The sequence below is a fragment of the Acartia tonsa genome, chromosome 12, assembly GCF_053477335.1.
Source record: "Acartia tonsa isolate MP-2025a chromosome 12, ASM5347733v1, whole genome shotgun sequence".
NCBI classification, from domain to species: Eukaryota; Metazoa; Arthropoda; class Copepoda; order Calanoida; family Acartiidae; genus Acartia; species Acartia tonsa.
In genome coordinates, this window is record NC_137271.1 from 22,617,470 (window position 1) to 22,634,367 (window position 16,898).

The 16,898-nt window shown below is 34.9% G+C and overlaps 1 protein-coding gene across 5 annotated transcripts in view; it reads left to right on the forward strand.

Moving 5' to 3' along the window:
* Positions 1–16,898, forward strand: part of LOC145334758 (phosphatidylinositol 4,5-bisphosphate 3-kinase catalytic subunit alpha isoform-like) — a 60,329-nt gene that overhangs the window by 14,110 nt on the left and 29,321 nt on the right. For 3 of the 5 annotated variants that reach the window (XR_013884953.1, XM_080180357.1, XM_080180356.1), the window contains 9 exons: positions 3,141–3,177; positions 3,542–3,619; positions 6,376–6,426; positions 7,020–7,088; positions 7,531–7,592; positions 8,441–8,574; positions 9,168–9,231; positions 9,884–9,944; positions 10,367–10,461. Coding sequence is in view for 4 of the 5 variants with exons in the window: in XM_080180357.1 (XP_080036483.1) it covers positions 3,141–3,177; positions 3,542–3,619; positions 6,376–6,426; positions 7,020–7,088; positions 7,531–7,592; positions 8,441–8,574; positions 9,168–9,231; positions 9,884–9,944; positions 10,367–10,461 (651 nt within the window). In the remaining variant the exon portion in view is untranslated. Of the gene's footprint in view, positions 1–3,140; positions 3,178–3,541; positions 3,620–3,669; positions 3,770–6,375; positions 6,427–7,019; positions 7,089–7,530; positions 7,593–8,440; positions 8,575–9,167; positions 9,232–9,883; positions 9,945–10,366; positions 10,462–16,898 lie in introns of all 5 variants that reach the window. The other 2 variants (XM_080180359.1, XM_080180358.1) reach the window with 2 other exon arrangements.

Below are 16,898 nucleotides of genomic sequence, written 5' to 3' on the forward strand. Positions count from 1 at the left end.
TAATCTTTTAATTTTAATATCCACAGAAAGCTTATTTTCAAAAAATGATAAAAGCATAATTTTCAATATTTTGTAAATGAATCTGTTGTAGGTGCAGTTTTTTAGTATTTTAATTAGACGTCTTGTACTTAAAACTTGTCAAGCACAATAATATCCATAAGAAACGCAACAATTAGAAGATAACAATATAATTTTTGTTGTAAAAGTAAAGTAAAATAACTGAACATCTTATAAGAAACAAACTTATCAAAACTTCTCAACATGGATTTACAAAGAACAGGTCCTGTCAAACTAATCTGCTTGAATTCATGGATTTTATCACAAAATGTATAGATCAAGGGGACCCAGTAGATGTCATTTATCTGGACTTCAGCAAAGCTTTTGACAAAATTTCCCACTCCAAGTTGGCACTGAAACTCAAAGCTCATGGCATACGTGGTAAGCTGTTAAGCTGGATAACAGACTGGTTAACAAATCGATCACAATGGGTCTGTGTTAATGGCTCTAATTCAAAAGAAACAGAGGTAGGCTCAGGTGTACCACAAGGATCAGTACTGGGACCATTGTTATTTGTCATTTTTATAAATGACCTGGATGATTGTGTTAAACTGATTATTGATTTGATCAAAAAATTCGCGGATGACACAAAGGCTGGTAAATGTATCAAAAATCAAAAAAATACCCAGGAACTTCAAGATGGATTAAATAAACTTTATGAATGGAGTGAAAAGTGGTCTATGGCTTTTAACATTAAAAAATGTAAAGTTATGCATTTTGGAAGAAACAACCCCAAAACTAAATATTTCATAAATGGAGAAGAATTGGAAGAAGATGAATATGAGAGAGACATTGGCGTTAAAATATCATCTGATCTAAAACCATCAAAGCATTGTCAAGAAGCTGCAAACAGAGCAAGATTTGTATTAGGCCAAATTTCTCGATGTTTTCATTACAGAGACAAAGTAGTGTTCTTAAGGTTGTATAAACAATATGTCCGGCCGCACATGGAATTTTCAAGTGTAGCCTGGTCCCCCTGGCAGGTCAATGATATATCTGTTTTAGAAGAAGTACAAGTTAAAGCTGTCAAAATGATTTCTGGACTTCAAGGTAAAGATTATGTTGAAAAACTGAAAGAGCTTGGTCTTTGGAGTCTAGAAAAAAGGAGACTTATGTTCGATCTTATTCAGATGCACAAGTTAATCACAAATATTGGACATGTCAAGTGTAATTATAGGCACCCTGAAATGAACCCAGAAAGAACAGTCACAAGATCACAAACAGACTCTTTAAACATAATAAAAGAGAGATCTAACCTAGAAACTAGAAAAGACTTTTTCACAGTGAGAACGGCAGATATTTGGAACTCATTACCAAGTGACATAAAAAGTATCAGACAAGTGACAACATTTAAAAAAAGACTAGTTCAGTGGATGAGCGAGAAAAAATTAACCAGCAGAGACTGAATTCTTCATTATGGCTTTACGAGCTTACCGAAGAAAACACATACAAGTAAAAAAAAAAAAAAAAATAAATAAAGTCTTAAAACTATAAAGAATCGCAGCTAAAAAGTTATTATAAAAGGCATGGTTATTTTACTGGTACCCAAAGTTTTATTAAACAAGTTTTCTCATTCGTAGGCCTATAATGAGATTATATTCTGGATATTTCCATGAAACTTTATTGACGTAGGTACGGACATAGCCTAATTATAGAAGTAGCTGCGCTACTAAAACTAAAAGAACAAAAGGTTTTTATAGATAATTAATGTCTTATTCAACGCAAATTCCTTATAAAATAGTATTGTAATTATCCAGAGCTGGATCTTTAAATAATTTTAGTGGTGAGCCAGATCGGGGTGAGCCAATTTTCCACCAATGAGAGCACAGCATTTTATGAAATGCCGCGCTGTGATTGGCTGAAATTCGGCTCACCCCGATCTGGCTCACCACTAAAATGATTTAAAGATCCAGCTCAGTACTAGCGGATATCTCTTTAGTAGAGGCACTTTACCGGGACATATACGAAGGTTCTCTATAAAAGACTAGCGGCTGCGCCCCTATTACCTAAGTGATCTGTATCTTGAGAGCTAGGAAAGGGCAAACAATGGCATAAAACCATCCCGAGACATAAATCTGGAAATAAAATTGAAGATTTTGAAGATTCCTTGAAAAAGAGAACTAAATCGGTTCAGCAGTTAGTGAGATCCTTCGTTACAGACAAAAAAAGGCTTACTACTTTTTAAAATAGGATAACCCAATCGGATCAGCGAATAGCAAGATACTTCGCTATATACAGATAAAAAGACATCCTATTACTTTTTATAAGAGTAAATCATTATTTGCGAAAATATGTCGTTTTGGTATAAAGGGGGGACAAATCTCTCGTTAAGAAAAACTACGATTTTATAAAAATTAAGATATTTTTAAAAGCGAAGCTTTTCTATAATTAGGGTCGGTCCGTCCGTACGTCCGTAACGGATAGCTTTTTTCGTTAATTTAGACATGTTAGAATTGTCCTATCGATTTCAAATTTTGCATGGTGATTCCTTTAGTAGTTAGGTACGATTTAGAAAGCGTAGCAACTCTATAATCATTACAAAAATGTCCGTACGTCCATTTTAAACATGTTGATTTTTTTACTTTTTTAAATAGCCTTTTTCGTTAATTTAGGCATGTTAGAATTGTCTTATCGATTTAAAATTTTGCATGGTGATTCCTGTAATAGTTAGGTACGATTTAAAAAGCGTAGCAACTCTATAATCATTACCAGAATGTCCGTACGTCCATTTTAAACATGTTGATTTTTTTACATTTTTAACAACAAATTTGTATGTGACCTAATTATCCGATTGGTCTGATTTTTGGTATACTGATTCCTAGGACAACAAAGTACAATATTATAAGCGAAGCAACTCTATAATCAAGTCCTAAAAATGTAAGTATGTCCATAATCATTATCCTGTATCAAGCAGTTTTTCAACAAATTTATTTACAATTTTGCTTTGACTCTTATACATTCGTATTCTGATTATTCAGTTCTGACATTATACAAGTCTTAATGTCCGTTTGTCCTTCCATTTCAGAGCTTCGCTTTTATGGATGTTGTCATCCTTGTTAATTAATGAATATCCATTGTTTCAGAGTTCATGTTCTCAGTGCGAATTATGTAAATGTCAAGGTGAGTGGATACAGAACAATAGTAGCATAGCTACTCTACGTTAAGTTTTGTCTGTAAGTTTTTGACAGTGTGTACGTTGACTGGAATGGAGCAAGGGGATGGGGGAGGTCTTCGATTAATTGTGTTTAACTTTATAGTAATATGTATGTTATGTCATATTGTGTACAGGGTAGCCCCGCAGGGTTATAGCCTACCACAACAGTGTTAAGGAAATATGGAAAAACAACCTCTTTTCCCTAACTAATTAAAGAATCAAGGGGAAGGGGGGGGGTTAGATTTTTGTGCTCGTTATCAATTTTGTGGGAAAGCACTGATAAGCTTCAAACCTAAAGGGTAGTAAAATAATCATTCTTATTTTTGTTAGGATGTTGATGAAATTTATGTAAGAGTCGGTATGTACCATGGCACAGAGTCCCTGTGTGCCATCAAGGAGACTAAACAGGTATGTACCATGGCACAGAGTCCCTTTGTGCCATTAAGGTGACTAAACAGGTATGTACCATGGCACAGAGTCTCTGTGTGCCATGAAGGAGACTAAACAGGTATGTACCATGGCACAGAGTCTCTGTGTGACATCAAGGAGACTAAACAGGTATGTACCATAACACAGAGTCCGTGTGTGCCATCAAGGAGACTAAACAGGTATGTACCATGGCACAGAGTCTCTGTGTGACATCAAGGAGACTAAACAGTTATGTACCATGGCACAGAGTCCCTGTGTGATATCAAGGAGACTAAACAGGTATGTACCATGGCACAGAGTCCGTGTGTGCCATCAAGGAGACTAAACAGTAAACAGGTATGTACCATGGCACAGAGTCACTTGTCAGTCCACTGGGCTGAAACCCTGTCCCGATTTGGTATTGGGTCTTTAAGATGGACCTTGTTGACCGTTTTACAGCCTTAAAAGTCTTATGTAGCAACCTGGTGTATAGGCTTTATCTTTGGACTGAGAGGATAGGTTATTAAACATAAAATCTTTTTTGTATGATGAATTTTCCCAAGTTTTAAGATTTTTTGGATAGGCCTCCTGATTTAGGAGCTGCAGGCCTCCAAATTTAGGAGCTGCAGTCCTCTAATTTATCTCTGGACAGTTAAAAAAAGAATTAAAAAGATTTAGAGGTTAACTTATAGAACAAATTAAATATGCATCTTTTTGAATGTTATTTACATATTTGAAGAAAAAGAAGCATATATTTTTCTTTTTAAGATGGCCTTTATCTCTCAAAGAAATATTTGAATTCTATTTTTTACCTTTCCAGAGACCACCTGGAGACCTGCAGCTTCTGAACCTGGAGACCTATCCAAAAAATCTTAAAACTTGGGAAAATTCATCATATAAGAATGATTTTATGTTTAATAACCTATCCTCTCAGTCCAAAGATAAAGCCTATAGACCAGGTTTACGCAAATGTGTCAAAACTCTCCCCCCCCCCTTAAGTTATGTACTGGATGCTCTTTGGAAAAGGGTATTCTTTATGGTATCTATAATACAAAGTAGAACGATGTCTGTCTGTGTGTTTGTGTATTTGTGTGTTTGTCTGTTTGTTTGTAGCGAAGGATCTCGCTAACCGCTGAACCGATCGGGTTCTCCTTTACAGGGTAGCTTCTCATAGTTCCCGGGAAGGTGTTTAACTATTTTCTTGGGGGGTGGGACACCCCTAACCAGGGGCGTCCAAGCTTTTTTTTTTGGGGGGGGTAAAAAAATTTAGGGGGGGGGTAAAATGGCGCGCGAAGCGCGCCAAAATTTTTTTTTACCCCCCCCCAAAATTTTTACCCCGGGGGTAAAATTTGATTGGGGGGGTAATTACCCCCCCTAAAGTCTGTTGGGGGGGGGTAAATACTCCCCCCAAATCTGTTGGGGCCAAACTAATTTACCCCGGGGGTAAAATTTTTTGGGGGGGTAATTTAATTATGTAAAAAAAGCACCTACCTAATCTATTAAGTTAATAAGTACTATCTTATAACATAAAGTAGTAAGTAAGGTTTATTTGACTATAGCTTCAGATTTCATTACTTTTAATACTGAGTTCTCCTTTTTAGGAAAGCTTCACATAGATCCCATGATGGTTCCACACTATTATAGGTCAATCCTTTGAGCGGTTTTAGGCTATTTTTCTCCTCCCTTTTTACCCTTTAGAAAACACGAGTTCTTAGATGCTAAGGGCGCCACTACTATTCAAATATATAGTAGTATCTCATTCTTTAGAACATAAAAATACAATAATTAACTCACTAACCAATGAACCAATATGATTTTACTTTAAAGTGAAGCGTCTTATAGGTCCTGGTAAGTTTTATAACTAGTTTTGAGACACCCTGACATCCTCCCAAAAGAAATCGCCTATAGAAATTCTTTTTCATTATTTAATGAAATATTAAATTTAGTTAGGTATCTATTTTATGGAATCTTCAGTGCTTTACAATTACATCATAGATCCCCGGGATGGTTTTAGCCCTTATAAAGGCCCAAGCAAATAAAACATGATCAAACTATTAATTTTTTTGTTATCATGGTTAAGAACTGTTTTAACTGGTTGGACAGTAAAATTTTTTTTTAAAGAACATTCAATTTGGGGGGGGTAAATACCCCCCCAAAATTTTTTTTTAAAAGAATATTTATTTTGGGGGGGGTAATTACCCCCCCCAAAATGGTTTGGGGGGGGTAATTACCCCCCCCAAAATGGTTTGGGGGGAGTAATTACCCCCCCCAAAATCGTTGGCACCCCAAGGTAGGGGTAATTTTTTTTGGGGGGGGGTATTGTTCACAAAAGTTTGGAGGTGCCTACGGCACCCCCAAAATCGTTTGGGGGTGCCAAATGGCCCATTACCCCCCCCCCTTGGACGCCTATGCCCCTAACCCCCCAAAAAATGAAAAATACCCCCCCCCAAAAAAAATTTTTTTTTTTTTAACTAAAATTAAAATAGTGGGATCGACTACCTACCCCCTTCCCCCCCCCAAATATTTTTTTTTTTTCTTATTTTAAATCTAAAATACAAAAAATTGGTTTGATCAAACCTCTTGGGGCAAAGCCCCTAGAGGCTAGGGGCGAAGCCGCTAGTATTTACTTAAAGAAACATTAGTCAACCTTAAATGGCAGCCCGAGAAAACAATATTTTTTAAAGCGTTACGGACGGACGTTCATACGGACAAAGTGTATCATACAATAGCTTCGCTAACAACATCTTTTTATTTAGGTTGACCCTGGCAACCCTATCTGGGATGAATGGGTGGACTTAAACGTTGCGGTAAGTCATATATCAATCTTATACCAACAACGAAATTAATCATAAAAAATCACGAAACCTATACGTGATTTACAGCTATCGTTGGAGGGCAATACATAGTAGAATTCACGATCTTTTTATCTGCCGTCGGAATATTATTATAGATTTATTTCGCTTGTTGGCTATAACGTAATCCTGAGTTATATCCACAATGTTTGGTGATTTCCCCTCATTTTATAATTTCATAACATATTTAAGAAGTGTAGTTTTATTCGTATTGTAGGTTAGGTTAGGTAAAGATTAGTGGAGCCCCGCATGTGCTAATATTAAAATAAGGAGAGGTGCTATAGTTCAAAAATCTGAATATTTATGGGGAATTATTTTCTCTGTAAATGCAAATGTTTAAAGGTTGGGACAGTTCTAGTTTGAATCAAGTACCCAATATTTTTGGACTAAACAACTTTGGGTATCAGTATACAATAAATTTCAATCCAATATCCCCTGTCCCAATCTACCTCCCAGAATAAGTTAGGGTTCAAATCTTCATTGAACTTGGTTGACAAAAAACGTTTCCGCCATTCATTCGTTGGACACTGAAAACATTCATGTTTTAGATGGAGGATATTCCAAGATCAGCAAAACTTTGTCTTTCCATTTGTTCCGTCAAGAAACGGAGAAAACAGGTATTTTAGTCATTTCCAGTATGTGGCTACAAAACCGATTGATATCCGCTGTATTAGAACCGGTTTTGGGCCATACTGAAAAATCATGTATAGCATTGTATTACAGACAATTTCCCACGAATATTAAAATAAAAATCATTACCTAATCGTTTAACGCTTAAACACAATAAATAAATCCAATAATCTATAATACAAAGTAGAACGATGTTTGTCTGTCTGTCTGTCTGTCTGTCTGTTTGTTTGTAGCGAAGGATCTCGCTAACCGCTGAACCGATCGGGTTCTCCTTTACAGGGTAGCTTCTCATAGGTCCCGGGAAGGTTTATAACTATTTTCTTGGGGGTTGGGACACTCCATGACTACTTAGGCCCAAACCCTAAGAAACTATGGCTAATCAATCAATCAATCAACTGCACCTGATCCAAACCATTTAATGAATTTTAGGAAAGGGAAGAACATATTATGTTGTCCTGGGGAAATATGAATCTTTTTGATTATAATAACAGGTTAGATATAGGTAGATAGATGTAGATAGTCAGATAAATAGACAGACAGACAGACAGCCAACAAGAAAGAGAGAAACAAATTATGTTGTCCTGGGGAAATATGAATCTGTTTGATTATAATAACAGGTTAGATATAGGTAGATAGAGAGATAGTTAGGCAGATAGAGAGACAGACAGACAGCCAACAAGAAAGAGAGAAACAAATTATGTTGTACTGGGGAAATATGAATCTTTTTGATTATAATAACAGGTTAGATATAGGTAGATAGAAAGATAGTTAGGTAGACAGACAGACAGACAGACAGCCTACAGGAAAGAGAGGAACATATTATGTTGTACTGGGAAATATGCATCTTTTTTATTATAATAACAGTTTGGATATAGATAAATAATGAGATAGTTAGGTAGACAGACAGACAGACAGCCTACAGGAAAGAGAGGAACATATTATGTTGTACTGGGAAATATGAATCTTTTTGATAGATATATAGACAGACATACAGATAAGACAATTATATAGACAAATATATAAACAATTAAATAGACCAATAGATAGACATTTAGATAAACAATTAAATAAACAATCAAATAGACTAATAGATCGACAATTAGATATTTAGATGGACAATAAGATAATCTGTTAGACTGGCTATTAGTATAACAGATAGGCAAACAGATGGACAAACAACTGGACAAGCAGATAGACAAACAAATAAACAGACAGATATAAAAACAGATGGACAGCTAGACAATTTACATGCAGAGAGAGAATATAAGATTTATAAATAGATGAAATATCAAATAGAAATCACCATTAGGTTTAAACTTAAACATAAATATTTGTTCAGGTTGGTTATGGACAAGACCCCGCTGAACATGTGGGCAGTCCCCAAGGGCCTGGACGCCCTCCTCTACCCGTTTGGTATGCAGGGCTCCAATCCTAACCTTGACTCACCAAGATTGGAACTGGTTTTTGAGAAAGGTAGGTGTAATTTTAAAACTTTCATTGAATGAGATAGTTCTTGAAAAGCTAATCCCTCCCAAATTATTTATTGAGATTTATATCTTTGTTAGGTTACTAATGGCTGCTTCCCTAGCATAAGAAATATCTTTATTCACAGGATAAAGAATGAATTAGGCATAAAAATGGCCTAAAACTAACCAAAGGCTTAAATCTAAGAATAAAAGCTAAAAACCATCCCTGGATCTATGTAAAGCTTCCCCATAAAGGAAAACTCAATTACCGTAGTAGTTATTTGAATATTAAGCTTCATACAAATGAAACTATACTACTATAATAGGATAATTAAATAACAGTGATCTAAATTGATTTACATCCCCAATAAACAAAATTGCCCCTTCTGTAGAATAAAATTAGTGGTTTAAACGCTTATTCACTCAACTTAATGACCAACCAATCAAAATCACTAAAGTCCCCAAAGTTGTTAAGCCACCGAAAAAGACAGTGATATTATAAAACATTGGGAGCTAGTGTAATTAGCAGCCCAAGGTCCCCTCTCTCGCTGGTTAAGAGAACTTTTTTCAATCAATTAGACTTGATCTTTTATGTTACAGGATCAAATCCAATCGAGTTTCCAAGTCGAGAAGATATTATGAAGTATGCCTCTTACATTAAAAAGTAAGTTTATTCCAGTATGGCTTCGAAACCGATTGATATCCACTGGATTAGAACATTTATAGCATCGTATTACAGACAAATTCCAACCAGCAGTAAAATAAAAATCATAAAATTAGTACCACGGGTCTAACAAAACTGGTTTAAATCTTAAAATTTTTCATTTTAATATTCGCGGAAAGCTGTCTAAAGTACGATGCGATAATAACTATTCCAGCATTGCTTTTCTCCTGCATGAAACTGGTTTTAGCAGTTATGAAAAACTGTTATCCTTGTCAACTTTACCGCATCTCAAAACCTGATTGATTAAGGCATCAAGACTGTTTCCATTTTCATCCAATCACAGATGCCAAAAGTAAATAAATTGTCCAATTGGAGAGATTTAAATTTTAGTAAGAGGTCTGCTTTGCCCCTCTGCAGCTGAAAACTTACTTTGATCAGTAAATGTGTGTGGACATGATATGTACGTTCAATTGTTTGGCATCTAGCAGCCTTTAAAATTAATAGATTTTTGGACATATTCGTTACCAGGAACATTTTACCGTGAACTGCATTTGATCCAACTATTGACTACCTCTATGTCTTTATGCCAAATGATTCATTGGTGGATAAAATCCCCTTTTTTATTATGATTCTATTCTTATTTTTTTTTCAGGAATGAGAAAACCTTTCCACCCCCCTCTGCTACAGACGAGTGCATTTTTAATGACATTCAGGTATCAGGTTTTCTAGGGGACATTTTTTTCTGGGGGGGGGGGCCGGGGGGGGATGGGGGTGAGAGAGTGTTGCTTTGTAATTCGCCAAATAGGAATACAATTGGCCAAAGGCTAATCTAATTTTTTAACCATAATTGGGGGGTGGGGGATGTTTAGGATGACTCTGTCTGAAGCTTAGGATCTCAATAACTGCTGAGCCTATTGGGTTCTCATAGGTCCTGTGATTATTTCAGGCTCTTCTATTTTTAGACTTAAATCTTGGAGTAGTTTTAAGCTATTTAATAGGCTGAGTAGTTATTTCTGATATATATTTGGAGTCAGCAGCAATTGATTCTTGTACCTAATGTTTTTGGTCATATTTAGGTAATATTTGTTAGATATTTTTTTGGTCTTTCAAAAATTCTAAACTTAATTTTTTTCAGAAAAGAGATCCATTGTCTGAGATTTCTGAACAAGAAAAAGATTTACTATGGAACTATAGACACTATCTTAAATCTAGACCAGATATTCTACCCAGGTATATTTACTATGGAACTATAGACACTATCTTAAATCTAGACCAGATATTCTACCCAGGTATATTTACTATGGAACTATAGACACTATCTTAAATCTAGACCAGATATTCTACCCAGGTATATTTACTATAGAACTATAGACACTATCTTAAATCTAGACCAGATATTCTACCCAGGTATATTTACTATGGAACTATAGACACTATCTTAAATCTAGACCAGATATTCTACCCAGGTATATTAACTATGGAACTATAGACACTATCTTAAATCTAGACCAGATATTCTACCCAGGTATATTAACTATGGAACTATAGACACTATCTTAAATCTAGACCAGATATTCTACCCAGGTATATTAACTATGGAACTATAGACACTATCTTAAATCTAGACCAGATATTCTACCCAGGTATATTAACTATGGAACTATAGACACTATCTTAAATCTAGACCAGATATTCTACCCAGGTATATTTACTATGGAACTATAGACACTATCTTAAATCTAGACCAGATATTCTACCCAGGTATATTAACTATGGAACTATAGACACTATCTTAAATCTAGACCAGATATTCTACCCAGGTATATTAACTATGGAACTATAGACACTATCTTAAATCTAGACCAGATATTCTACCCAGGTATATTAACTATGGAACTATAGACACTATCTTAAATCTAGACCAGATATTCTACCCAGGTATATTAACTATGGAACTATAGACACTATCTTAAATCTAGACCAGATATTCTACCCAGGTATATTAACTATGGAACTATAGACACTATCTTAAATCTAGACCAGATATTCTACCCAGGTATATTAACTATGGAACTATAGACACTATCTTAAATCTAGACCTGATATTCTTCCCAGGTATATTTACTATGGACTAATATATCAGGTAGAGAGTGGACACTAGGCTGTTTATTACACTAGTCCCCTAAAATTTATATTAACGTTTTCTTATTTGTTTGCTTGACAACACTGGGGACTTATTAAATTTTGATTGGTTGATTCATCAAGTTGAGTGTGCAAACGTTTTAACTACTAATTGTAATCTACAGAGGGTAGTAATTTTGTGTATCAACATTGGTGATATTAATCAATGTATGAGCCATTGTCTTATCCCTTTAAATCTCTGTCTTTGTATATAGACACTATCTAAAATCTATACCTGATATTCTACAGGTAAAAACACTATAGGATACGCCCCTAGTTGCTTCTAGATGCACTTATGGGGTTGGGGAGGGTCAAAGATATTCAGTCAAATTTATTTTCAAAGTTTTTAAGCAAACAAATAAGATAATGTGTTTATTTAACTTTGGAAACCAGCATAATTTACAGTTTAATGTACTCGCCCACTTATTGATATAAAACAATGACTTTATGTTTGAATAAATATCATTTACGTAGACTTTTTAAACTGGCGTGGAATATTTTGTTTAAAAATCACGTAATTTAAGTTATACAATTTCACACATAGATTTAAATAGCGTAGATGCTAGATTAGTTTTAATTAAAAAAAAACATTTTTGCTCTTTACCAGAGGTGGATTCTTAAAAAACTTTTTGGTTCGCTGCCTCACTAAAGTCAGTGAGGCTCGTTAAAAATTGGATGGAATAATTTTGCCTCACTGATTTTAGTAAGCCAGTGTGGCTTTAAAGTTTTATTAGAATATCCACCTCTGGATGACCCTGCCAGGTTTTCTGGCATTCTGTGCCATCCTTGATGGAGATATAAAGAAAACTGGCTATATATTACATCAGAATTATTTATACTAAGCAAGTTTAAAACACCTGAGATATTTGTTGTGGGCTTAGCTTTTACGAATTTTGACAAGGATCTTACCTAATATTTCTTAAGAAGGAGCAGATATTTTATATTATATTAATTTTATTGATACAAAAATAAAATTATTTGAATTGTTTTGTGAATAAGTATATCAATAATATTTGATATTATATAAAAATTGCTCACTATGTCTGTCTGTCCTATTTAATCCAGGGTTTTTAAGGGATAAGACAATTGCTGATAAACTGGTGTACATCCCCAAAAATGATACACAAAATTACCCCTTCTGTTGATTACAATCAGGGGTTGAAACTTTTACACTTAGCTTAAGGAACCAACCAATCAAAATTCAATAAAATCGCCAAAGTTGTTGGTTGACCCTTGAGCCAACAAATAAGAAAACTTTTGGGGACTAGTGTAATAAACAGCCAAATGTCCCCTCCCTCCCTGACAAAATCAGACAATAGGTAGATTCTGAATAGAGAGAAAATTAATTATCTTCAATAATTTTCTTTTCGTTCTAAAGAACATGAATTTGTTTTGTTGAAAGTACGTTACATTGTCTAACAGCCTAGCTACTCTGTAGCTTTGTACTGGAGCGTGGAGCTAGAGCTGGCCCTGGTGGCTATTATAGTGACTCGTCCTACTTCATCCTTTCTTAGGTCCAAACACTAAGAAACTATGGTTACACACACACACATACACACACACACACACATACATACTGTTTAAAAAGCAGAGAGAGAGGAGGCATTTAACTTTAATTGACACAAGTACTCAAAGTTTTTTTAAACACCTTTTCTCATTGGTTGGATTCTAAAGTTTAAGCAATTTTATTGAATTTAAATAAAAAATGTCAAAACCTTTCATCTAAGGGGGGGGGGGGGTAATGCAACCATCTCGTAATCAGTGAGCAAATGGAACTTAGAATTCGAATTTTGATCTAGAATTTTGCGTGAGTAATCCTTGGTAGGTCTATTTTCCTTAAATCGAGCAAAAAGTTGAAAAGGTAACGGCTAACGGCTCAGCCGTTTAGCCATTTTTTGGCTATTTTAGGGCAAATATGCCATAAATTATGTAGGAATCAACTTTTTGAAACATATTTTTGATTAAAATCATGTGAAATGATACAAAAAAAACATTTTTAGATTTCTAGTACCAACAACTAGCGGCTAGATCCGTTTGAAAACGTTTTGGAGCAGCATAGAGTATTATGTGGATATAGGTTTCGTGATGATTTCCATTGAAAATAGTTTTAAAAATGGATAAACTGCTGAGCCGCCAGCCGTTAGCCGTTACTTTTCCAACTTTTTGTTCAATATAGGGAAAATAGACCTACCAAGGATTACTCATGCAAAATTCCAGATCAAAATTCGAATTTTAAGTGCCATTTGCTCACTGATTACGAGATGGTTGCATTAAACCCCCCCCCCCCTTTTTTTTTGATTGTAAAAAGTTAAAGGCAAAATAGTTATGCTTCAGTTGTACTCTTCTTCATGCTAGCGGATGCACCCATAGCTTCTAGGGGCTCTTTGTTCGAAGGGCAGAAAAAATAGCCTAAAACCTAAAACCCAGACTTTGTATAGAAACAAAATAGCCTAAAACCATCAAGGGACATACGAAGACTCACTGTAAAGGAAAACGAGGTTAGCGAGATTCTTCGCTTCAGACAAAAAAACTCTAATAGGAATTTAAAGATGTGCAATAATATACAAAGATTAATAAATGTTACAATGTGACTGTGTTTTAGGTATGTTATCATCCTTGCTTTTAATCTTACTTGCAGACATTCATAAAAACAAGGATTATAACGTCCAACAGTAGCGTAGCAATTACATTCAGGTATCTTAAGGGATAAGACAATTGATGTATACTATATGATTGGTATACCTCCCCAATTATGTTTAACAAAATTGTCCTCTTTAAAGTAGAAATATTAGGTGAAAGTTAAAGCTCTACTAGAACTTTGGGTACCTTTGTGTAAATTTTGAAGCCCAATGACCCATTCCTTCCTGAATTACTGTAAAGAAATTACCAATGAATTAAAAGAGAGAAAGTAAAATGTGATAACTAAAAACATAAAAATCAATTCCATTGTCCTATAATGTTTATTTTCAAATGCTGTGGGTTCTAAGGAAGGAGTCTTAGAGGAGATATTGGGATGTTTATAACGCTAGTCCCCAAAGTTTTATAATAACGTTTCCTTATTCATTGGCTTACAACTTTGAGGTCTTTAGTTGATGGGTTGGTTCGTGGAGTTCAACCACTAATTCAATTTTAAGCTTCAGAAGGGGTAATTTTGTGTATCATCATTGGGGATGGAGATTAATTTATTGGCCATTGTCTTATCCCTTTAGATCCCTGGGATCTAAGGGAAAGTATTGATAGAAAAGGAAACATTGGAACGTACAGACGGACAGACAGACATACTAACATTATTAGGACGTGTAGAGTAGCTTAACTGTACTTAAAATAAATTGAAGTACATTGTATAAAATTTGAAACTAGTGCACATGACAGGGGGGGATAAAAGCTTTTTATAACAACATAATTTATTCAACAGTTTAAGTACTTGGTTCTAGTGACTTCGTTCCAAGCCTTTAAAGCTTTTGTTTACAGTATTCAGGAAATATTGATTTACACCTCCGATTATGATTTACAAAGTACCCTTTTTGTAGATTAAAATCGTGGGTATAAAACTTTAGATAATACTGGATGCGGCAGCCATATTGACGCGAAAATTTTCGTTTGTCCTTCCATTTCAGAGCTTCGCTTTTATAGGATGTTGTCATCCTTGTTTTAATAAAAAGCACAAAAATATGTTATTTTGTCCCTTAAGTCGTACTTTAAAGGAAAAATATTTTTATTGGATATTAATATTTTTGAATAATCTGACGTACTTTATTAGTATACTAGCGGCTACGCCCCTAGAGGCCTCTAGGGGCACTTGAGGAGGAGAGAGTCGAATTTAATAATTCAATTTCTTATTTTAGATTTTTCATTTTTTGGGGGGGTTGGGGGTGTCCCACCCCCCAAGAAAATAGTTATAAACCTTCCCGGGACCTATGAGAAGCTACCCTGTTAAGGAGAACCCGATCGGTTCAGCGGTTAGCGAGATCCTTCGGTACAAACATACAAACACACAAACATCCTGTTACTTTATTATAAGGATATTATATATATACTAGCGGCTTCTCATCTAGCCTCTAGGGGCTTAGCCCCAAGAGGTAATTAAAAAAAAATAGAGCTGCCCCAGTATCAATTTCAAAATTTTTTTGGGAAAAAAATTGCAGCTGCCCCAGTATCAATTTCAAAATTTTCGGGGAAAAAAAATTGGATCTGCCCCAGTATCAAATTTCAAATTTTAAAAAATGGGGGGGATTTTTTTTAGGGGGTTAGGGGTGTCCCACCCCCCCCAATAAAATAGCTTAAATCCACCACAGGACCAATAGGTATATACCCTGAAGAGTGGAATCCGATCGGTTCAGCGGTTACCGAGATCTTAAGGGACAGGCGGACGGACAGACAGACAGACATATGGACGGACGGATAGACGAAGCTACTTTGTATTATAGATAACGACTACACCTATGGAACCTCTTTGGTCATTTAAAATCGCCCATAGAAAAAATTTTGCGGAAATTTTATTCTAGGGGCGTTTTCTTATGGGTAAAAATAGTTATAAACCTTCCTTGGAACTATGAGAAGCTTCATCGTAAAAGAGAACCATACCTAATAGTTAAGTGGTACGCGAGATCTTTCGGCACACACATACAGACAGAAAGACATCCTATTACTTTTAAATAAGGACTTGTGTCTTCGCCTTTAGCCCATAGTTCTCCCTTAGCCACCCTAATGTTGTTTTTTTCAATTTCAGGGAGGTTTTAATAGGACGTAATCTTAATATAAGAAACTGAAGTTAAGTTTCTAAACGTGACATTTTAGAAAAGAGAACAATAAAAACATTTATTAAGTAAATTATCCAATTTTTATCAATTATTATGCGTGAAAGAAAAGTGGTATAATAGAAATATGTTAAGTAACTATAGACTTAAAATTCTTTTGTTACAAAGTATAAGGAAAGTAGAAAAATGAATATATGATTAAAATACGTCTAATCATTAAAACTCTTACCTCCAAAAATACAAGATTCTTAATTTATTCATGTTTTATTTGTCTTGTTAATTTAAAACTTTGGCTGCAATAGTTAGGTTTGATTTAGAAAGCATAGCAACTCTGTAATCGTTACATGAAAGTTCCTTCATTTAATACTGATTTTTACTTTTTAACAACTATATTTTTTGTATGATATGATTATTCTATTCATCTGATTTTTAAATATAATTCCTAGGACAGCAAGATAAACATTTTAAAGCGAAGCATCTCTATTTTCATTTCCTAAAAATGTAAGTATGTCCTTAAACAGAATCCTATATTTAAGCTACGCTGGAGCAAGTTTATACCTAAAGAATTTTGATTCTACCTTTGAATTAATATTCTACTTTTGAATTAGGGTTGGGCCGGATATCTGGTAAACGTTCGATATCCAGCAAATTACCGGATAGTTTCAATATCCGGTATCCGGCCGGATATCTGGCCAAACCGGATATCCGGCCCAACCCTATTTTAAATGT